This window comes from Palaemon carinicauda, chromosome 1, assembly GCF_036898095.1.
Source record: "Palaemon carinicauda isolate YSFRI2023 chromosome 1, ASM3689809v2, whole genome shotgun sequence".
Lineage (NCBI taxonomy): Eukaryota > Metazoa > Arthropoda > Malacostraca > Decapoda > Palaemonidae > Palaemon > Palaemon carinicauda.
This window is the reverse complement of record NC_090725.1, coordinates 252,656,525-252,679,717: the sequence shown is the minus strand read 5'-3', so window position 1 is coordinate 252,679,717 and position 23,193 is coordinate 252,656,525. Positions and strand designations below refer to the sequence as shown.

Below are 23,193 nucleotides of genomic sequence, written 5' to 3'. Positions count from 1 at the left end.
TACCCCCTCTCCACAATGAGGTTTTGAACCTTGTCTGGGAAACTTGTTGCTGATTCATGGTCTGTAGAAGCCAACTCTCCCAGTAATTTTCATTTGTTCCATAATTGAAATACAAACCACGCTATTTACATGAGGGTAATTACTTCGGCGTAGCTGAATGACGAGCTATAAGAATTTTAACGAGGGTTTACTACCCCACCGCTAGTTAGCGCGCGGGAGGGTGGGGGGGGGGAAGCTAGCTACACCCCCCCCCCCCCTCACACACACACACACACACACACCGGTGATTGCTTCACTTTACTTTTGGCTCAGACAGAGTACAGACCTGTCTGCTCTCTCCCTCGCTTTGACTGCCATATTTAATCTGTTTTTGCTTTTTCTTTTCACAGTGTGTTTGAAGTTGGCCTCTACTGACTATGCGTACATGCCCTGGACTTCCCGGCCGCCCTTGTGGGACTTTTATGTCGGCGGTCGACACCGATCCCCACACCTTGTGTCCTCATTGTAGGGGCCAACGGTGTGATAGCGGTAATGTATGTATCGAATGTAAGGAGTGGTCTACCTCCCAGTGGGAGAGGTTTGCCCGGCGCCCGAAGAAAAATTCTAAAAGGGATCGTTCTCCTTCAGAGGCTTCTTTGAAGAGAGAAAATTCCAAGACTTCTTCCGTAGCCCTTTCCTTCTCCGAAGCTCCCCCTCGAGCGGTCTCTTCCGAGAGGCCGGCAAGTGGTGGCGTAGACCGTACTGCTGTTGACCGATCCCCGGGCGCGGGAAAGGTAGTTGCCTCCCATAGCGAGGCGGCTGCCCCTCCTCCCCCGAAGGAGGATATGAACATTGATTTATCTGTGAATAACCATGATTTGTTGCAGCTTTGGGCTTCCTTGGGGCTGCAGGGTTCGCCCTCAAGGGAAGCCCTGTTTGACATGATCAAACTTGGTGCAGCTGTCAAACAATCGCCAACTACAGCAGGGATAGATCCTCTGTCTGTTGTTGACGTTGTTGTGACGCAGGCATCTCGTAGGTCTAGTCAAATCCCCGTTCCTGTTGCTGAGGTAGCTGAAGGCTTAGTTTCCCCTTCCGAACACCTTTCGAGGGAGGAACTAAGTCCTACGGTCTCTCCTGCTGGTGATTCTCCCCCGCGGGGGAGTTCTCTCACAGAGACTCCTCTTCGGAGGCCCTACGATGGTCAGCCGGCTGACCCCACGGCCCCTCGTGGGCGTATAAGGCGGAAGGCTCGTCCTCCCCTTCGCCGTAGAGGCCTTCCTTCCCCTCACAAGGGAGTTAGGAGGCGCCTCTTCGGTTCGTCATCTCCACAGTCCTCTGCGGAGGAGACGACTCGCCATTCGCCGATCCTGTCAGCTACCACCTTAGACCTCTCCGGGGATCGTTCGCGATCCCCTTCAGATGATGGTCGTCCTTCGGGACCCTGTGACCAGTCTCCCTCCAGACCTGCTGACCTGCCGTCACCCTTCGAGGATGCTGATGCGCTTTACGCGCCACCTGATCCTGCCATTGCACAGGCACCGGTCCCTTCGGCTGAAGGGATTTGAGCACAAATCTGCGCCTCTTGCCCTCAAACGCCAGGTTCAACCTGCGCGCCCTCATGCTGCTGCTGCTGCTGTTCCAGTCTTAGCGCCACAGCCCTCACCTGCGCGCGTGCGCACCCCTGTTCCTGTTACGCGCCAGGGTTCCCCTGCGCGCCCACATCCTTCTGCGCCCCAGCGCCCGCCAGCAGTTCCTGATCTAGCGCGCCAGCACTCACCTGCGCACACGTGCCCACCTGCGCCGCAGCGTTCCCCGGTTCCTGCCACGTCGCGCGCAGTCCAAGAGGCTTCTAGGTTAGCGCACAGGCGCTCACAGGTACCTCTGGACTCGCAGCGCCCGTCTGGAGTTAGGCGCGAAGCGCGCCCATCGCGCGCAGTTCCAGTCACAGTGCACACGCGCTCGCCAACGCGCCAGCGCGCTTCTACATCCCAGCACGCAGTCCAGGAGGTGCCTAAGTTAGCGCACGGGCGCTTCCAGGCACCCCTGGACTCTCCTTCCAGACCGCCTAATCCTGCACGCGTTCCAGTCGCGCGCGACGCTTCGGTTGCGCGCCAGGTTCCAGTCTCTCTCAAGGCGCCTCATGCAACCCAACAGCGCACACCCGTGCGCCCTAATCCTATCGCGCGCCCTGCTCGCCCACCGCAGCAGCGCCCACATCCTGATGCGCGCCTTGCTCGCCCACGATCCCCTGCGCGCCCAGCGTGCCCACAGGTTAATATACCTGTTCTAACGGATCAGCTCCCACCTACGCTCCAACGCGCAAACCCACCCTCGCGCTATCCTGAACGTGCGCACTCGCGCCCTCGCCCGGTTCTTCCGGAACAACGCCCGCGCGCCACTGCTCTCTTGCGCCCGTCAGTGCCGCATCAGGATACTGCGCACCCTCGTATCCAGCCGCCTCACGATCCAGTTCCTGCGCGCCACACGCCCTCGCCATCTCCTATGCACGCGCCCGCGCCATCGCGTCCACGCGCCTGTGGCATCTCCTACGCGCCACTGCGCCCGCTCCACCAACCTCTCACGCCCGCGCCCATGCGCGCGCGAGATTCCTATGGCACGCGATCCTGGACAGGGCCCATCGCGCGACCTCCAGCGCGATCGTCGCCAGGCGGACAGGCAGGTCATCATCTCGTTCCCCTCCCCGCAAGCGCAGAACAGCGCGCTCGCCGGAGGAGGGGTGGTTCCCGGACAGGTCTAAGGACTCTCTTGTTTCAGCTTTTCAAGCGAACCTTCATTTGTCGACTCCAAGGGATCGAACGATCCCCTTCCCTCCAGAGGGAGTGTCTGACAGCGCGACTGTCAGCCAGCAGCCCTGGTTCAGGACCCTGGTCAGAGCTCTTGTGCAGGCTATGAAGCCCGTCCTCTCTGACGTGGGTCACAAATCAGTGGTGGCTTCCTCCCCCCTGAAGAGGAAGAGAGGAGTCCATTCCATGGAAACTCCTCCGAGGGCTATTCTGTCTCCTCGCAGATCCTTGCACAAGGCTCCCCCCCCCCCCCCCCCCCCCCGACTTTCTCCCCCTCCCCTGCGGATGAGGATTACCCATCCTCAGGAGAGTCGGGCGAGCCGGACCGTTCCCCAATCTCACCAATGAGGGAAACTCCGCCTCTCCCTGAGAAGTCTTCTCGTCCAGGGGTGGAAAAGAGCCTGCACCCATCGTTACTCGAGTCCTGTATCCCTCCCAGGAGGGAACCGAAGGACTCTTAAGACGATTCCCAAGTCGTCAACAAGGATCAGACAGGAGCCAGCTAGACTTTCCGAGGATGTCCACATGTCCCCCCAGGAAGAGCCACTGGGGACAGGAAACTTTGCTGCCAGTCCTTCAGGAGGAGAGCACCAAGAGTCAGAACATGCGTTCTGGCAAGTCCTGACCCTCATGAGGAACCTGAACGGGATTCCAGACCCAGAGATCCCTCCTCGTGAGGGTATGGATACGGTCGAGGACTGTGTCTACGGCACCCAGAAACCCTCTAGGGCCAGTGCAGCCTTGCCCTGGTCTCAGGGGATGAAGAGTGCCAGGGACAAGGTCGAGGGCCAGCTCTCTGAGCTTGCCTCCTCCAGTAGATCCAGCACCGGTAACAAGCTCCTCCCTCCTCCTCGAGTCCATCAGAGGAGGTACTTTGAGATCCTTGAGGAGTCTTGTTTGGGTCTTCCTATTCACCACTCCGTGGAAGAACTCACCGGGGGAGTCCCTCTAGAGAGACTCTCCAACCGGCACGTGTCCTATTCAGCTACTGAGATCCTAAGCCAGGAGAAGGTCGCTAAGTGTACCATGCAGGCAACTTCGTGGCTTGACATCTGGCTGGGGTCTCTGGGCATCCTGGTGCGGTCTGAGGACCTCTCCAAAGAAAGCACCAGGAAGGCACTGGAGACTTTCTTGCTCTCAGGCACGATGACCATCGAGTTTCTGGCCCACCAAGTCTCGAGCTTGTGGGCCAATACAATTCTCAAACGACGGGACGCAGTGGCTGAGAGATTCCACCAGAAGGTCCCCAGTTCGGATGTTAGCAGGCTCAGGCACTCTTCCGTGCTCGGTAAGAGTTTGTCTGAGCCTAAGGACGTGGAGCTTACCGCTAAGAGGTGGAGGAAGTCCAACCAGGATTCCCTCATCCATAGGCCCCTGACATCGAGGCCCTACAAACCTCCAGCAGCCCAACAGCCCCGTCCGGCTAAGGACACAAAGAAGACGACAGCAGCAAAGCCGAAGGTGTCTAAGCCCTTTCCTGCCAAGAGCAGAAGGAGCAAGAAGTCCTCCAGGGGAGGCAAGAACCCTAGAGGAAACGGCCGAGGCCGTAAACGCTAGGGTTGGCAGTCCCCCTGCATGTCCACCAGTGAGGGGATGCCTACAAAGTTGCGCGGCAAGGTGGCAGCAACTCGCAGCAGATACCTGGACGATTTCCGTAATCGCTCAGGGTTATCGCGTCCCGTTCACAGCTTCTCTACCTCCCCTGACAGCGAATCCAGTGTCGTTGAGCTCTCTTGCCATGGGATCGGCAAGAGGGCAAGCCCTTTGGGCAGAAGTCCAGACCATGTTGAAGAAGGACGCTCTCCAGGAGGTTGTAGACGGGTGGTTGTAGACGGGTGGTTGTAGACGGGGCCCCAGGCTTCTACAGTAGACTCTTTCTTGTAAGAAAGGCGTCTGGAGGCTGGAGACCAGTCATCAACCTCTCAACCCTGAACGGGTTTGTCAGACAGACTCCGTTCAGTATGGAGACGTAGACACGGTCAGACTTGCAGTGAGACCGCAAGACTTCATGTGTACACTGGACCTGAAGGACGCGTACTTCCAGATCCCAGTTCATCTGTCTTCAAGGAAGTACTGTATCTAAGATTTTGCCTAGACAACAAGATCTACCAGTTCAAGGTGCTGTGTTTCGGTCTCTCCACAGCCCCTCAGGTGTTCACCAGAGTGTTCACCCTGATATCATCGTGGGCTCACAGGATCGGCATCCGTCTCCTTCGTTATCTGGACGACTGGCTGATCCTAGCGGACTCGGAGGCAACCCTTCTTCGCCACCGAGACAAGCTCCTCGAAGTTTGCCAGGATCTAGGGATCATGGTAAATCTCGAGAAGTCCTCTCTGCAGCCCTCTCAGAAACTGGTATATCTAGGCATGGTCATAGACACCAATCTCCACAAATCCTTCCCATCAGACAACAGGATAGCAAGGCTGAGGAAGGTCGCGAGGCCTTTCCTCAATCGAGAAGAACTCCCAGCCCAAACGTGGCTGCGTCTCCTCGGCCACCTCTCCTCCCTGGCCCGTCTCGTTCCCAACAGTCGCCTCAGAATGAGATCTCTCCAGTGGCGACTCAAGTCCCGGTGGAATCAAGGTCACGATTCCCTGGGCACTTTGGTCCCTGTGGGTCCTGCGGAACGGACAGACCTCCAGTGGTGGGTGGCGGACGAGAACCTACGAAAGAGAGTGGATCTTCTCGTCCTTCCCCCGGATTTGTTGTTGTTCTCGGACGCATCAAAGAAAGGGTGGGGTGACCACGTTCTGAACCACAGGACCTCAGGCCTGTGGTCAGAATCAGAAAAGTACCTTCACATAAACCTGCTAGAAATGAAGGCCGTGTTCCTGGCACTTCAGAAGTTCCACCAAGTCCTGGCGGGCCACTCTGTGGTGGTGATGAGCGACAACACCACAGTGGTGGCTTATATCAACAAGCAGGGAGGTAACTTTTCAGAACAGCTATCCCATCTTACAGTAGAGATTCTGAGATGGTCCGAAGTCCACTCGATCACACTAGCGGCTCGCTTCATTCCAGGCAAAAGGAATGTGCTCGCCGACAGTCTGAGCAGAGCGATGCAGATATTGAGTACCAAGTGGTCTTTGGATCCTCAAGTAGCCAACAAAGTCCTGACTTTGTGGGGTTCCCCGACGGTGGATCTGTTCGCTACAGCGCTGAACTTCAAGCTCCCGCTGTATTGCTCCCCGGTCCCGGACCCCAAGGCTCTCTGGCAGGATGCCTTCCAACAACGGTGGGACAACGTCGATTTGTACGCCTTTCCCCCGTTTTGTCTGATGAGGAGGGTGCTCAACAAGACAAGAATATCGGTCAGTCTTTCAATGACCCTGATAGCTCCGCTATGGCATCACGCAGAATGGTTCCCGGACATTCTGCAACTCCTCACGGAGGTTCCGAGAGCACTCCCTCCATGTCACGAGCTACTCAAACAACCACACGCCAACATCTTCCACAAAGCCGTAGCTTCGCTTCGACTTCACGCCTGGAGACTATCCAGCATCTCCTCACGGAGAGAGGATTTTCGCAACAAGTTGCGAACTGGATGCCTGGTCACCTGCGCAAGTCATCCGCAGGAGTCTACCAGGCGAAGTGGCGAGTCTTCTGTGGTTGGTGTCGTGGAAGGGGTATCTCTCCACTCGATGCCACTATTCCAGCAATAGCGGAGTTCCTCGTGTATTTGCGGGAGGATATGCGCCTTTCAGTCTCGGCAGTGAAAGGCTATCGCTCAGCCTTAAGTCTTGCCTTCAGGCTTAAAGGAATGGACATTTCTTCCTCGCTGGAACTTTCCCTTCTCATACGGAGTTATGAACTTACCTGCCCTCAGTCAGAAGTGAGACCACCTCCTTGGAACGTGGTTCGAGCCCTACGAACCATTACACCAGGCTTCAGATCGCCACCTTACCTGGAAGACAGTTTTCCTGCTAGCATTGGCCTCGGCCAAGCGAGTCAGTGAACTGCATGGTCTCTCGTACGACATCGCCCATTCAAGGGGATGGGGGGAGGTAACGTTCAGCTTCATCCCTGAGTTTGTTGCCAAGACTCAGAGTCCGGGAGTGTCGGACCCTAGGTTCGACTCTTTCTAGGTTTCGAGTCTCCGTTCTGTAACAGATGACCCAGACCATCTCCTACTGTGCCCAGTGAGGAGTCTGAGGTTGTATCTTAAAAGAACAGCTGCAGTTCGTCCCCGGGTGCAAGCCCTGTTCGTGAGCACCGGGAAAACGAAGAGGAGGGTCACCAGGAATACTATCTCGGCCTGAATTCGTAAGGTAATACATCTGGCCTTGAATCCGGACCCTTCTCCGTCACGTCGCCCTAGAGCGCATGATGTCAGGGGCATAGCTACGTCCCTGGCCTTCAAGAAAAATTATTCAGTGACGCAGGTCCTTCAAGCTGGGGTGTGGAAGCGTCAGACCACCTTCACGGCCCACTACATGCAAGACGTGACACACAGGAGGCTCGATACGTTCTCTATCGGCCCTGTGGTGGCTGCACAACAGCTGGTCTAACCTTAGGCTCCTTAATGGACAAGTAGCAAAAGGTTGAGGGCATTGTTACCCGGTTTTAGTCTGCATGAATGAAAAAATCTGTCTGGCCCTTATTCTTTTCTTCATCCTCTCCTCCCTTGGAGAAAGCAGCATCCTGGGTTCTCTGCACAGCTGACCTCGAACCACTGCAGGTAAACTATGCTCCCTTGTGTTCCTAGTATTAAGTGTAATACTGTCATGTCCCCATACCCTGACGAAGTGGTATTGGGAGAGTCCTATCCTATATTTCCATCTGAAGAACTCCAGGTCAACTTCCTAGGACGAGTCACTTCCTCACCTTCACACACAGCTTATGTAGGCCGCAGCAGTTTCACAGCATGCTAGCGAGTAGCAGGGACTCCTTATTCTTGAGTACTTACACACTCGAATATGGAGTCCCCGGGCAAGCCAAAGCCAATATGGCAGGGCCTTACCTCCCTACCTAAGGGTTGAGTCACTCCATGTAAATAGCGTGGTTTGTATTTCAGTTACGGAACAAATGACAAATTCATAGATAATTTGTATTTTTCCTAACTATACAAACCTTAGCTATTTACACATATTTGCCCGCCAGCCCTGTCTCCCGGGATAAGTCCTACCTCTTTTAGGATGTCAGACATTCTTAAAATTTTTGTTCCGTTTGATATGTTTATTTTATTTTATTTTTTTTTATTATTATTATTATTCCCTTCTCCCTATTACAATAATGAATAACATTGATTATGACAAATCCAGTCACTGTTGACGACCCCTGCTAATGTAGGCAATCAGGTAGACTTGGTCTGGTCAGGCTACTAAAGCAGTTATTTGAAACTGAAATTAATAATTGAAGAAATCTGAGGAATGTTCATAATTCAAGTAATTTGGGTAACAAGGAAATTGAGAATCCTGCATTTTACCCAAATTCCATTAAAGACAGATATGATGAGCTATATTGCAGTATTTGAATGCCATGGTTTAATGATGATGTGCTATATTGAAGTATTTGAATACCATGGGTCAATAACAGAAATAAGAATAAAATGAAACTTAATAACAAACTGGATTTTTCATATGCTGTAATAATCAATCATACATCAAGGCACTTCCCCCAATTTTGGGGGGTAGCCGACATCAAAGAAATGAAACAGAAAATGGGACCTCTCCTTTCTACGTTCCTCCCAGCCTGACAAGGGACTCAACCGAGTTCAGCTGGTACTGCTAGGGTGCCACAGCCCACCTTCCCCCATTATTCACCACAGATGAAGCTTCATAACACTGAAGCCCCTACTGCTGCTACCTCCGCGGTCCTCCAAGGCACCGGAGGAAGCAGCAGGGCCTACAGGAACTGCGTCACAATCGCTCGCCATTCATTCCTATTTCTAGCACGCTCTCTTGCCTCTCTTACATCTATCCTCCTATCACCCAGAGCTTCCTTCACTCCATCCATCCACCCAGACCTTGGCCTTCCTCTTGTACTTCTCCCATCAACTCTTGCATTCATCACCTTCTTTAGCAGACAGCCATTTTCCATTCTCTCAACATGGCTAAACCACCTCAACACATTCATATCTACTCTAGCTGCTAACTCATTTCTTACGCCTGTTCTCACCCTCACTACTTCGTTCCTAACCCTATCTACTTGTGATACACCAGCCATACTCCTTAGACATTTCATCTCAAACACATTCAATTTTTGTCTCTCCGTCACTCTCATTCCCCACAACTCCAATCCATACATCACAGTTGTTACAATCACTTTCTTATACAGAACTCTCTTTACATTCATGCCCAACCCTCTATTTTTTACTACTCCCTTAACTGCCCCCAACACTTTGCATCCTTCATTCACTCTGACGTACATCTGCTTCCACTCCACTATTTGCTGCAACAACAGACCCCAAGTATTTAAACTGATCCACCTCCTCAAGGAACTCTCCATTCAACATGACATTCAATCTCGCACCACCTTCCCTTCTTGTACATCTCATAATCTTACTCTTACCCACATTACCTCTCAACTTCCTTCTCTCACACACCCTTCCAAATTTTGTCACTAATCGGCCAAGCTTCTCTTCCGCGTCTGCAACCAGTACAGTATCATCCACAAACAACAACTGATTTACCTCCCATTCATGGTCATTCTCGTCTACCAGTCTCAAACCTTGTCCAAGCACTCGAGCATTCACCTCTCTCACCACTCCAACATACAAGTTAAACAACCACAGCGACAACACACATCCCTGTCTCAGCCCCACTCTCACCGGAAACCAATTGCTCACTTCATTTCCTATCCTAACACACACTTTACTACCTTTGTAGAAACTTTTCACTGCTTGCAACAACCTTCCACCAACTCCATATAACCTCATCTCATTCCACATTGCTTTCCTATCAACTCTATCATACGCTTTCTCCAGATCCATAAACGACATACACCACCTTACCTTTTGCTAAATATTTCTCGCATACCTGCTTAACTAAAAATCTGATTCATACAACCCCTACCTCTTCTAAAACCACCCTGTACTTCTAAGATTGCATTCTCTGTTTTATCCTTAATCCTATTAATCAGTACTCTACCATACACTTTTCCCACCACACTCAACAAACTAATACCCCTTGAATTACAACACTCATATAGTGGTACAATACATGCACAAACCCACTCTACTGTGGTACCATTGACAACACAAAACACATATTAAACCATCTCACCAACCATTCAAGTACAGTCACACCCTCTTCCTTCAACATCTCAACTCTCACACCATCCATACCAGATGCTTTTCTTGTAATCTCTCTCTCATTCTCATCTCCCATCACCGGCACCTCAACACCTGCAACAGAAATTATATCTGCCTCACTATTATCCTCAACATTCAGGAAACTTTCAAAAGCATTTACTGCAGTCTGTGGCATATTAAAATTAGTAACTTTATTATCATGGGTGCTCTGTGTGATAATAACCAAATGATTTACTACATACAGATAAGAATAAAGGTGTAGTTATACTTTCCCAAAGAAAGCCAAATCCACTAATGTGGCTTATTGCTCTGCCTAAAAAGATACATGAAATTACTGTACTTTAAAAATTTTTTTTAGTTACTTCAGAAAAAAGCACTGGGAAATATATCTCATTTTGGAAAAACAAGTGTAAATACATGCCAAATCATGCGCACAATCTATTATAGTGTCTAGTTTAGATGATAAATGTTATAACATTTGATGTCAAAACCCATCTAAATTTTAGCCAGGGAAGGGTAGTAGTTTTTAATAGACCTATAACTAGGAGTTTCCAGGAGAATCAATTTACTACTTTGCCTTTTCTACTTTTCAGAGACCATAGAACAGTATTAGTAGGTGATGCAAGGGGAAGAGTTTTCTCCTGGAGTGTTCCAGACCAGCCTGGTAGGGCGGTAGCTGATCACTGGGTTCGTGATGATGGTAGTGATGGTTGTGCATATTGTCAGGTCAAATTCAGTATTTATGAGAGACGTCATCATTGTCGCAACTGTGGACATTTATTCTGTTCAAAGTAGGTTTATATGCCAATTTCTTTTAACAAAACTGATATATCAGATTAAATAACTACAGTAGATTAATAATTTGTGGAATATGAAAATTATTTCATTCTTCTCCAAGGAAGCATGGTTCATCTTAAGCTTAGAAAATCAATAATACATATATAAATTCTTATTTGATTGTTTATTCTTTCAGGTGCAGTAGATTTGAATCAGAAATTTCACGACTACGGATTTTAAAGCCTGTAAGAGTATGTCAGAAATGTTACACATCGTTAAAACATGATAAATGATTTTCTAATTTTTAATTAGCCTTAGTCTACAAAACTATCATGTATATTATATCTATTTGAAAAGTTTCACTTACAGTAAAGAATCTATTGATTATATGGTTTTTAGTGCCGATGAATCCAGACAGTTTTCTACAGTAGAATTTTGTGAACTTTTGTGATACGTTTAGAAATACTTAAATCCTTTTTATTTTTTGAAATAAAACTGTCAGTCAGAGCTAAAGATGCATATTGTCAGTAATTTTGAAAAAGGAAGAAGGAAAAATAATCTTTATTTGTATTTACTCAGGGTCTCTATTTGGGCAAATGCTCCATGTTTCTAAGAAACTAAAATTTACTGCATGCAACTTAGTCTGTTTTTGAAATCAATGATAAAGAAATCTTGGAATTATAATTATTTAGTATTTTTAAGTAAGATTTTCTATAAAATACTCGACTGAAGGCAAGACAAAATAAACACAGTATCTTTATCAAAAATTATTTTTGGCCATTCATTGCTTGAATAACAGAATAGGCAACTGATTAAGGAAATTTTATTCCCATTTTCCATTTACAATATCTTCATTGATACACAAAAACATGGCAAGTCACGTTAAGGTATATTGTATGAAATACTAGATAACAACAATTTACTTTACTACGTGCATTCTTCCTCTTGGAAAGTAACTCCATCTTTAAAGCAAAATATTTTATTGGTATATTTTGGGAAAAAAAAAAAAAAGTCATGATTATCATGTGTCTTCAGTTCCAATAAAAATTTTGACTTTATGAAGGTCACAAAATTATGGTCACAATTATTGCACATAACTTTCCGAAAAGCTAACAGGATTAATTATATAAATTTTTTTCAATTGCATAACACTTAGTCTCATATTTACTCAATACACAAGGTTGAAAATCCTATTTTATTTTTTTCTAGTTCCTAATAAGGTTGGGTTTTATTTGAAATCTGCCAATTGCTTTCATTAAAATATCTACATTTGTCCAGGAAACTAAATACGCTAATCTGAAAAAGTAGCCTAGTTTTTCAAAATGTCAATTTAATTTATCAATTTACCAGCAGAGCCCTAGAAAATATAGAATATTCCCTTATAAGCTTGCTTTACACTCAAGCCATGTAGCCACACACCGTGTTTGCCAAATACTGTACAATAATACACTAAAGATTTAAAAATAATTCTGGAAGAAAATAAATACCCGTTTAGCACTTTGTCAGTTATCAAATAACAGCAGATAACTATGTGTTGGACTCCCTCCTGCACCTTTTTTAAAAATTATCTACTGCAGATGATACTAACTGAAAGTTGCACAGTTGAAACTTATAAATTTTAACAGGCTACTGTACTGTCTTGAATAATTCATAATAGTGTTACTCTGAAACTCGTAAACTTCATACGTTATTTTCATAACCATTAATATATTTACTTGTGGCTATTACTCTTTCATAAAGGTATTTATAATATCAGGCTTTGAACTAAAAGCATCAACCTTTCGTGTAACTTCAGGTAGCGATTCTAGATTGCATCAGTGTACTAAAAGACTTCTGTAGCAAGAAATTGTTGTTATATGTTGAAGTTATGTTCAAAGTTGTCATGTGATTAGATAAATAGAATTTCATGGTATTTGTGTAGTGGGTGGGAAAGAGGTTGGAAGATAAACCATCAGAATACATGGTTTTGCTGGTTTTTCCTTCCCACAATCACATAAGACAATAGGAATATGTGAATGTTTGACAGATATCACACATTAGAATTGGTTAGCTTTGTGCTTAGTATGTTGGTTAGTTTGTATATGATCACAGCATATTAGAAGAAAGTACCTCTTGGAGCTGTTATTTGCCATTTCAGATCAGTTACTTTTAAATGTTTTGCCACAACATAACGTCTTCCACTTTATTGTGGTGATTTTTTGAAGTTTTTAAAGTAAAAACAAAAATGATGTGGTATTCAATTTCTTTATAATTAAATTACACATAACTTATTTTAAAAATTCCAACCAACAGATACTAAACTTCCATACTTTTTTTAAACATTGGAAACTTAATTATATTAAGTTTTCATTTGACAATTTGCCTAAGATACAGGCATCTTATTTCCCAAAATAAGTTTTTTTTTCTATAAAATAATGGCCTTAGTATTGTGATTTTTATGTTACTGTATATTGATTTTGTGTATAAATGTGTAGCTACTATTGAATGTCTGTGCATAATATTTGTAAAATCTATTTTACTGGTATTTTTTTTTGTTGCATATATATTCATATAAGTATTAAAAACAATACATTCCAGTTTTCCTGAAACATTAAATTATTGCCAACAGTATATAAACAGTCATTCCTAAGCTTTAAATTTCGTGATGATATGGTTGTGTTCATTTATAATTTTACTATTTGTTTTTCATGTTTGTCTATATGCTAAATGCAATTGGATACTTGCTAGCAATATGGAAATCTGATCTGAAAGATATTTTCTCTTTTAACTGTGAGCCAAAGTGATAGATCTAATTATTGTAACATATGCTTGATAAAGCCCGAATTTGCCATATATAAATTATACAGTACTGTACTGTATTATCATAAATGAGGGTACAAAAATATTTTATGCACATTTAAGAAACCTGTTTAAGATTAATGGTACCCATTATATTCAAGAAAAATCATATGAGATTGATTTGATATATCATAAAACATGAATGTATGAAGTTTGGGCTACATGGCCAGGAATTGTGACTGGGAAAGCCATTCAGTGCTATAAAATTATGAAAGGTAGTTCAATAACGAGCATTTAAACAACTTTTGGATGGGATGGAATTACAGAAATAAGAATTACTCAGGGGATGGCTGTTGAGAAATAACTGTCTTATTGTATTTAAAAAAATGAAACTTCCAAAAATTAGATGTGTTAAAAGGTCAATTAATATATTGAGGATATAAGTCTGGAGCAAGACCAGTACAGATAAAACACATCTATTACTGTACCTTGTAATTTTGCCACCCACTAGTAATGCTAGCCCATTCGTTAAACATGGTTCCATCCACTCTTGGTCCTGAAGTAAATGAGAAAAATACTGAATTAATAATTGTGTATATTTGCTTTATACTGTAATAACTTATTGTAATTAAAATTACTCAAATCATAGTTCTGTGAAAAATATTCTTTTAATTAATAATTTTAAAAGGAGATTTTGTATAGTTTCATATTAATTTTAGCTTCAATATTTTTAACTTTTGTAAATATAGGCTAAGATGTAATATATATATATTTTCAGATTGACTCGCATCACCTACTCTAAATTTAACTGAAGGCATTAAGTAATTGTTGACAGTTTTATTTAAGAATCTCTTATGTTCATCTTGAAATTCCCTTAATCAATGCCATATGCTGACATTTTTAGCTAAAGTGATTTGATTATTATTTTGTCATATAATTTTAGCATTAAATCATTTTCCCAATATCTGTATTCCTTTACCAATACAGTATACAATAATTCCTTAATATACCTCCGTCTTCATTTACATACTTTTCTTATTCATACCACAAACCTAGTACAATAATTTTAATTAATTAAGTATTTATAACATATTTTATGTACAGGTTCTCTCACAAGAAACAAACCGACTTGCTAATCAGTAATGAAAAAAAAAAAATATTCTCAAGTACAACAGTGCTGTACGGAACAATGCAAAATTTGAAAGAATTCTTGGATCAAATTGTGAAATTCAGAACTTTTTAGGAACTATCAGAGGTATTTAATAAATGGGAAATCTCTGCTAGAGAATTCCACATCAAAGTATTTTAGATAGTTTAAAACCATATAATTTTTTTTAACATTCAGAATTGATTTTGCTAAAGCAGGTCAATTGTCACAAATCTCATATATTCAGCATTGGACTTGTACAAATTCACTAAAAATTTTATGTACATAGCTTGATTGCCAGAAATAAATTCTGTATTCAAACTACTGTATTTTATTTGTAAATGTGTTTACTTTTTATCAATAGTGATCAAAAATACATATAAGTAAATAAGTAAACAGGTGAACTAGAGGTATTGATGTAAGCCACTTGTCTAACAAAACAAGCTTTTTCATTCCAATTCTAAGTGGAATTAAGAAGAGACAAGGCTACATATGCATTGCAGACAAGACAACTCAAAGGATCTAAAGCAAAATTTAGTTTCTCTCAATTCACTCTAAAGAAAATCCTAGTAAACTAGTTTCTTTCAGAAAATGACTACTGTAGAATGTAATATTAACAAATTAACTATGAGTTTTAATCACACTAGTTATCACTACCAAGCACACAATGTAGTTAATGTATTATATAAAGAAAATATGTACATTAGTAATTTCACATATACAATATATATACAGTACATGAATATAAATATTATAAATATATATATAAATATATAAATATATGTATTATCAAGCAACTGTGAATTTCGTTTTGTGTAAAAGGTTGTATTCTGTGTGTAACCTACAGTGTCATGGTTCTGCATATTCATCAAGGTAGACAGGATACTCTGAAGACATAATACATTTCATGTTAGTTTTGGTGAGGGAAAATATAGCTGAAGTCACATGTACATAGTGAACAGTTGCCATAGTTTGTCACCTTTCATTGCCTATTGTTCTAGTCTCAAGATTAGTGCCCAGTCATCCTGATTGTAGTTAAAATAAATTTATGATCAATATAAAGTTTGTCTCCATTGTTTGCCCTTAGTAAGTTAATTCCATATAGATTTATTGTGGCATGTTGTTTTCCTCACTTACAAAATTTAAAACAAAATGGTGATTCTGGTAATTACTTGTGTACAAGAGTCAAAGTCATGTGTACTTATCGATGGTTAGGATGTTTATTCGATCTAAATTGAGATAATCATCACAGTATTGCCCTCAAGTTTTTTTTCTGAATTTTCCTGATACACAGAAACAAGGGGTTATTTTTTTAAATTCTTTTAAATTATATTGATATCCACTTCTCAAGTCTTTTACTTGTTCTTGAGATTAAAAACAAAAATTGGTCTGTTAACCATAACTTGGCCTATTAGGTATGATAATGAAAACTGGTTTTCAAAAAATAGTTTTGTGTGCAGTATGGTTTAGTTGTAACTTTTGTTTTTGTAAGCAATTGAGGTATGAGTCCTTGAATATTTTAATGTTTATAAAATTTTATTTATTACCATTTTCAATATTTTTCATTCATGTTGGAAATTAATCTACTTGTGCTTTATAGTAAAAAAAAGTTAAGATTTCTAATGTCAAGACTTATAAAGTCTGCAATCCTAGAACAACTTTAAGTCTAAAATTGACATCCATGTGTATAATTTTTTTCCTTTCCCATTGCGGTTTTAAAAGTACTGAACAGTGCAGTATATTAACTTTTTTCTTTTGAATTGACATTCTTCAGATCATGTAGAGCACGTAAATGACAATTTTTCTATGATTAAACAAAATAAATGTATTCTAATTAAGTTATAACGTGGCTTTATAGTGCAAGAAAGTTTAATGTGATAAGCGTACAGAAGAAAAATGTGCATGTGGAGACAATCTTTTAATTGATTTTTGTTTATTTCAGACCTAAATTAGGTTTAAGTGCAGCACAATTGTGTGACTACTGTTGTTGCATGATAACCCCATTCTGTCATTTATGGCAAATGGTTCTGTAGATAACACTTCACTGAAAATCAATTTTTTTTCTGAATGATGTGGAATTTTATTTTCAAATTTTTATTACTGCCTGAATGGGTGAGAGAATGCATTATTATTTGCTTTGTTGATATCCTTCAAGGTCTTAAATTTTCTAGTTCTTATAAGCGTGGTCACAGCTGCTTGTAGAACAAGATCACATAAGGATGATCATGTACTTTTGAAATAGATGTTGCTTGATGTTTAGGTAATGTTTAAGAAAGTATTTTCTGATGAGGTATTCAAATCTCAAAGATGTGTATAATTTCAACCATGTATTTGTTATAAAATTGAATTGCAATAACCTTATGCTTAGTGTTAATATCCTCAATATTTACTTTCACATTTACACTTTTCTTTCTAAATGTTACTATTACATTCATACTTTTTCTGAAGGTGAGGGGATGTAAAGGCTGTTTGCATCCATCCCCCAGAATTTTTTATATATGAAGTAATGTAAGGCTAATCACACCAATCATCCAGGCCCAAATCAAAAGAAATTTTCACATCAAGACTTGAAGCAGTATTTAGCTCACGGGTTGACTGCCATGTTGACTTCATTAGTTTATTGCATGATAAGAAATAGATATATGTGCAGTACACTGAAATTATTATTACTTTCTCTCTTGATGAGAGAATGCCGTGATGCAGTTATTATGGCTTCAACACTGAAAATCATTTTCAGTTTGAAGCCTTGTGACCGGCAAGAGGGCTCTCAAACAGACATGGGTCACAAAAGCGCCAAATACTACACCTAAATGTTTTACTGGTTGAATTTGTTTCAGGTCATTTAATAAACACCTTCTATGCCCAGGCCAACTTTTAATTAAAAACTCTGGATGCCCTGAAATTGCATGTTACCAAAGAACACTACTAAAGAAGTAATTTTCCTCACATTGTGGGTTTTAAGGGAATAGAGACAGGATCAACTTTTTTAATTAAGGAGGTCATTAAGTTATGGATAGCCCTGTTAAGGGGAACTTATGTCTGGATATTTTGAAACAAACTACCTTTTGAAGACTTAGATCTCTTTAAGTATACTTTGTTCCTATACAAATACAGACCATCATTCTTTACTATAGAAGAATGATAACAGCAAACTTTTAATGAGGTGTTGTCAGGTATATGAGGAAAGAGGAGACTGTGTAAAAAATACGCCTGACTTATCGGGGTGTGTAAGCAAAGGAAAAATTACCCATAACCAGAGAGGGATCCAATGTAGTACCAGCTGGCCAGTCAAAGGACCCAATACTTTCACGGTAGAATCTCAACGGGTGGCTGGTGTCTTGGCCAACCTACTACCTACAACAGCGGGCATACTTTGGGAGAGAGGCAGGGTGGCGTTACCTTTACTATAGGAAGACAGAAGTCCCATATCACTCAACGAACTCCATGGGGGGAGGGCAGGGGCTTGTAGGTTGATAACTGAGACGACATCAATGCAACCAACTTTATTTCACCAGACAGCGAGCTTTTATAACAACAGTTTCAGTGAAAGAAGGCCAATAAATTCAAACAGATCGATAAAAGTACATGCAGGAAATAACGGGTTATTGGTGCAAAGGGAGAGCAATAAGGACAATGTACAATAATCAGAAATACTGTTAGCGTACACGCGTGTCATACATGTGCGATACATGACTTCTCCCCTTAAAAAAGACGTGCATGTGAAATAGGGCACCCTGCTCTTGAGGGGCGTACTGTAGGCGAGTCATCTGGCAGGATATATACCGGTTTTAGGCAATCTAGTTTTCTCTGCCACGCATACTGTGAAGGAATGCTTTCGGCGAACGACGGATCACGAGGATAGGGCACATGTAAGGGTGCGTTAACGGTGGCTTGCTAGTGTCGTTGCGCAGGAAAACATGCATTGCCAAGAGCAGATCTGTCGGTATGTGTTGCTTAGCTGGGGGCTTGGAAGTCTGTCAGCATGGAGTAAATTTTCCCACAAAGTGAAGTAGGCGCTGGAGATTGTCGGAGGTGGTTGTAGACCGAAAAAATTTTAAAGGGACGACCAACGGGTAACCATACACCTTTTCAGCTGCTGAGACATCTAGGCCATCTTTAGAAGTGGTCCTTAGTCCCAGGAGAACCCAGAGAAGCTGGGTAAACCAGTTGGAGTTTTTGCAGCGAGACATCAAAGCTGCTTTGAGGGTACAGTGAAAACATTCAACCATACCGTTGGCAACTGGGTTGTATGTGGTTGTCTGAAGAAGGGTGATACCCAAGAGATTTGCTAAAGATGTTCACAATAGAGAGGTGAAAGTGGTACCCTTATCGAACGTGAGAGTAAGGCAGATGTACATGAGGCGGACATTGCCGTTTAATTGGAAATGGCTTCAAGCTAACGAGTGGAGCGGTCAATGACAGTAAACAGGTAACAATATCGTTGTAATATGGACAGAGGACCTACAACATCAATGTAAATGTGGGCAAAGCACCTCTGAGGTTGAAGAAGGTTCTACTCCTGAATCCGTATGCTGATGTACTTTTGAGGTTTGGCATGAAGTATAGGCGCAGACCCAATCATTACCAATGCCATTTCAAATGAACTTTGTCTTCAGTAGGTGTGCAGTAGAACAGCACAAGGGACGTGAAAGGCCATAAATGAAATCAAACAACTATCGGCACATGGGAGAAGGTATCCACGGTCTAGGCCTACCAGTACTGACGTCGGAGAGGGTGGCGGCATTGGAGTCGTCAAGAGGGACATCCTTCCAACGGAGGGACGTGAAGGGATGTCCAACAAGCTTGGTACTCTGGATCTTTTCATTGGGCTTCTGTCAAGACGACGTAATTCAATCAAAGGTGAATGGCAACAGGATTCATTCTCCCAGGGATGTGCTGAAGGGTACAATTGTATTCAGCCATGGCGGAGAGATATTGGCATTGACGGACGGACCAGGCGTCGAACTGACGAGTGAAGGCGTGCACCAGAGGCATGTGGTCCATACAAATGACGAAGGGCGTACCTTCCAAGAAATGGCGAAAGTGACGGACAGCCAAGTGCACCGCCAGCAATTCGCAGTCGAAGATAAAGTAGCTGGATTCCGTCTTGGACAGTTTTCTACTGAAGAAGGCCAATGGGCGGGGGGAGCCATAGACCACCTGCTTGAAGATTGCCCCAACAGCAATGTCGCTGGCATCGGTAAAGAGAAGGAGAGGTGCATGAGGCATGGGAAAAGTGAGAGCAGCAGCAGTTGATAGGGCATTCTTTGCAATGCAGAAGGCCACTTCCTGAGGAGATCCCCACTTCAGGTCATTTGGCTTGCCCTTAAGGGAGGCGTAGAGGGGGGCAAGAGTGGTGGCGATGGCTGGCAGGAAATAGTGATAATAGTCGCTCAAGCCCAGAAATTCTTGCAGTGCTTCGAAGGTCGAGGGCCTGGGGAAGTTCTGAATGGTGCTACCTTCTCCGAGAGGGGGTGGAATCTTTCAGAAGTGATGCGGTCCCCTAAGAACGATACTTCGTTGGCACCAAACGTACACGTCGTACCGGACTACAAGGCCGTTCTGTTGAAGGCGGTCGAGAATGATACGTAGATAACAGAGGTGTTCATCTTTGGAAGAAGAGAACACAAGTATGTTGTCCATGTAACATACAGAAGGGAAGGTCCATGAGACGTGGAAAAGTGGCCTCAGCATTAAGAAGGCCAAAACATGAGTAATTGAAGGTATATGTACCACAGGGGGTGGAGATGGCGGCCTTGGGGATGTTTTCTGGGTTTATGGGCACCTGATAATACCGTTTCAGGAGGTCGAGCAAGGAGAAAACCTTCGCTTTGCGCAAGTAGGAGGTCAAGTCGGTGATGTTTGGGAGGAGGTAGTGATCAGGTTCTGTCTGCATGTTCAGGCGCCTATAATCTCCACACGGACGCCATCTTTCTTCAGGACTATGTGTAAGGATGACAACCATAGGCTTTTGAGTCCTTTTGGAAAAGGCCCATTTCTTTCATTTCGGTGAACATTCGTTTAGCAGCTGCCAAACAATCCGGTGCCAGACGTCTGAATCTGGCGAACACTGGAGGCCCTGTCGTCTTGATATGGTGATATATACAGTGGGAGGAACCGTGGGCGTTTGATGAAATCCTGGACGAAAAACTTCCGGGTACGATGTGAGGAGTTGGGCGTAGGCATCCGTGGGTTTCGCTAATGTGGAGAGCGAGGTTGGAGGAGGTGGGTTGGAGAGGCATTGAAGAGTATGAATCCGCGTTGACTAATCGACAGTGAGCTGCATCGACCAGGAGGTGGTAATTGGGGAGGAAATCTACACCAAGGATTGGCAATGTGACATCAGCAATGAGAAACTTCCAAATATATTTGATGCTTCCAAACGATTATGTGAGGGTTTCATAGCCACGAGTGGGTATCACAGATCCGTTGGCAGCTACTAAGCAGCAGATGTCAGCAGACTTAGAGAGACTACATCGTGTCCTGGAGTGGTCTCGGCAGAAGAGAATGGCAAGTACCCATGTCTACAAAAAATCGCATGCCCGTACCTGCGTCATGTAAAAAGAAAAGATTGGTGATGGGAGGCTACCACCGCAAGCGATGGTATGGTTACAAGTTCATTGGCCACTGATAACCATTCGCAAATTTCTTCGCAGCAGCCGTAAATTTGGAGTGGTAGTAGTATAATTGCGGCCAATGGGTGTCAGGAAGTGGCTGGAGAGGTCGTTGGTTGGGGGCATAAGTGTGGGGTGGTATATGTGGGTAGTGGGGGGCTTTGTCACCGCTCCAGCACGTCACGTGGAGGGGGTCTGTGTCCTACCGCATTCACGTCAGTTTCGGTCGATGTTGAATAGTTATTCAATTCATCAAGAGTGGAGGTGTGGAAGGTGGTGAAGTGGCTGTCCTTAAGGGCATCGACTTTGGTCATCAGGTACAGGTTCGGGTAGGAGCCGTACCCTGAGGGCACGAACAAGATTCACTTTTCGAGGAGAGTCGTCTGTGGCAGGTTGCAGTCGAGCGATACAGGTCATTTCCCTGATGGCGAACGGAGCCTTCTAGTCCCCCAAACGGTTATTGAGAGAGCTGAAAAAGTTTTGCTATGCGGGCAGCCAGTGATGGTGAGTACTACGTCAGGAGGTGTGATTTAAAGGCGTCGTACGTTATTGGCGTGTCTCCTTGCTCACACAGCTAATTGGATATTTCCGGGGAAGTGTCCTCGGGGATGGCTGCGAGAACGTAATCTGCTTTCATGGTCAACTGAGTCCCGCTCTTGATGCGAAACTGGGCTTCATCACGCTGGCACCAAGCGAATGCTTCTCCGAGGGCAAAGGATGGTTGTTTCAGTGATGTAGCATTGATAGTAGAATCAGTGTCAGAAGGTTGCATCATCAAACAATAGGACACACAAGTGAGGGGGAAAGGCGAGCGGGAGCTGGTCATTCCGCTGGTTACCAGTGTGCGAGCGAGCAGTTAGGTGATAACTGACACGATGTAACTGCAACTAACTTTATTTCATCAGACAGTGAGCTTTTATAACAACAGTTTCAGTGAAAGAGGGTCACAAAAATTCACACAGACTGATACAAGCACATACAGGAAATAACAGGTTATCAGTGCGAGGGGAGAGCGATAACGACAATGTACAAAAAATAGAAATACTGTTAGTGTTCAAGTGTGTGTGATACATGTGCAGTACAGGCTCCTGCTTCTTACTTCATGGAACAGACAGCCTCAGAGGGAGAAGAAGAGTGTGCAACAGTCCTCAAACCCGGAGGAGTGATGAGGGCGCTATAGAGCTTTTTTAGGCTTGAGCCATGTTGTCCCGATGGAAGTTCTTCATTAGCAGCTTTCTACTTGGGATATTTCTGCGAGTGATATACCAGAGAATTTCATCTGTAGAGGTATCACAGAGTTCTAACCTCCGGAGTGAATATCCCGAGAGATATCGTGTATACACCAGGGACGTGTTTAAAACAAGCCACGGCTATCCTTTCCCGAATAGTTAACCATGTCTCGAAGGATATGGGATGGGATTGGATACGTGGGCGAGAGAGCCATTACATCTCCCTATCCCTGTGTGCTACAACAAACACGTTTCCTGTAAAACCTTGACGGTTGCTTGGATTTTTTTCTCCGTCTTTTCGAAGCTTTTGAGTGATTTTGCGATGATGCTTTGGCTTCTTCCACATTGACTAAGTTGAGTACCCTTTTCTTGCGAGATGGAAAATTTTGCGTCCCCACCCCGTTTTTACTAGATGGGCATGCTTTTTATTGCCTGAGGCTGGCGTGCAGTTGGCGCTGGCGCTTCATGTATCATCATCGCTAGGAAAGGCTTAGTTCAGTCCTTTTATTATAAGAATGTGTATTATGTTATTCTTTTACAATTGTGGTATGATTATGGGATATCCACCCTTTTTTACTAGTGTTTGCATGTGCGTATTTTATCAGTCTT

At 43.9% G+C, this 23,193-nt stretch overlaps 2 protein-coding genes across 5 annotated transcripts in view; one reads left to right on the top strand and one right to left on the bottom strand.

Annotated features, from left to right (window-relative positions):
* The window catches only part of bchs (WD repeat and FYVE domain containing 3 bchs), a 748,678-nt gene extending 731,576 nt beyond the window's left edge, over positions 1 to 17,102 (top strand). For all 4 annotated transcript variants that reach the window (XM_068389148.1, XM_068389155.1, XM_068389143.1 and 1 more), the window contains 2 exons: positions 10,633 to 10,830; positions 11,013 to 17,102. In XM_068389148.1, the coding sequence (XP_068245249.1) occupies positions 10,633 to 10,830; positions 11,013 to 11,109 (295 nt within the window). In that variant the 3' untranslated portion in view covers positions 11,110 to 17,102. The remainder of the gene's footprint in view (positions 1 to 10,632; positions 10,831 to 11,012) is intronic.
* Positions 13,875 to 23,193, bottom strand: part of LOC137638811 (uncharacterized) — a 239,634-nt gene continuing 230,315 nt past the window's right edge. Inside the window, exon 3 of the mRNA XM_068371196.1 lies at positions 13,875 to 14,150. Coding sequence (XP_068227297.1) covers positions 13,875 to 14,150 — 276 coding nt within the window. The remainder of the gene's footprint in view (positions 14,151 to 23,193) is intronic.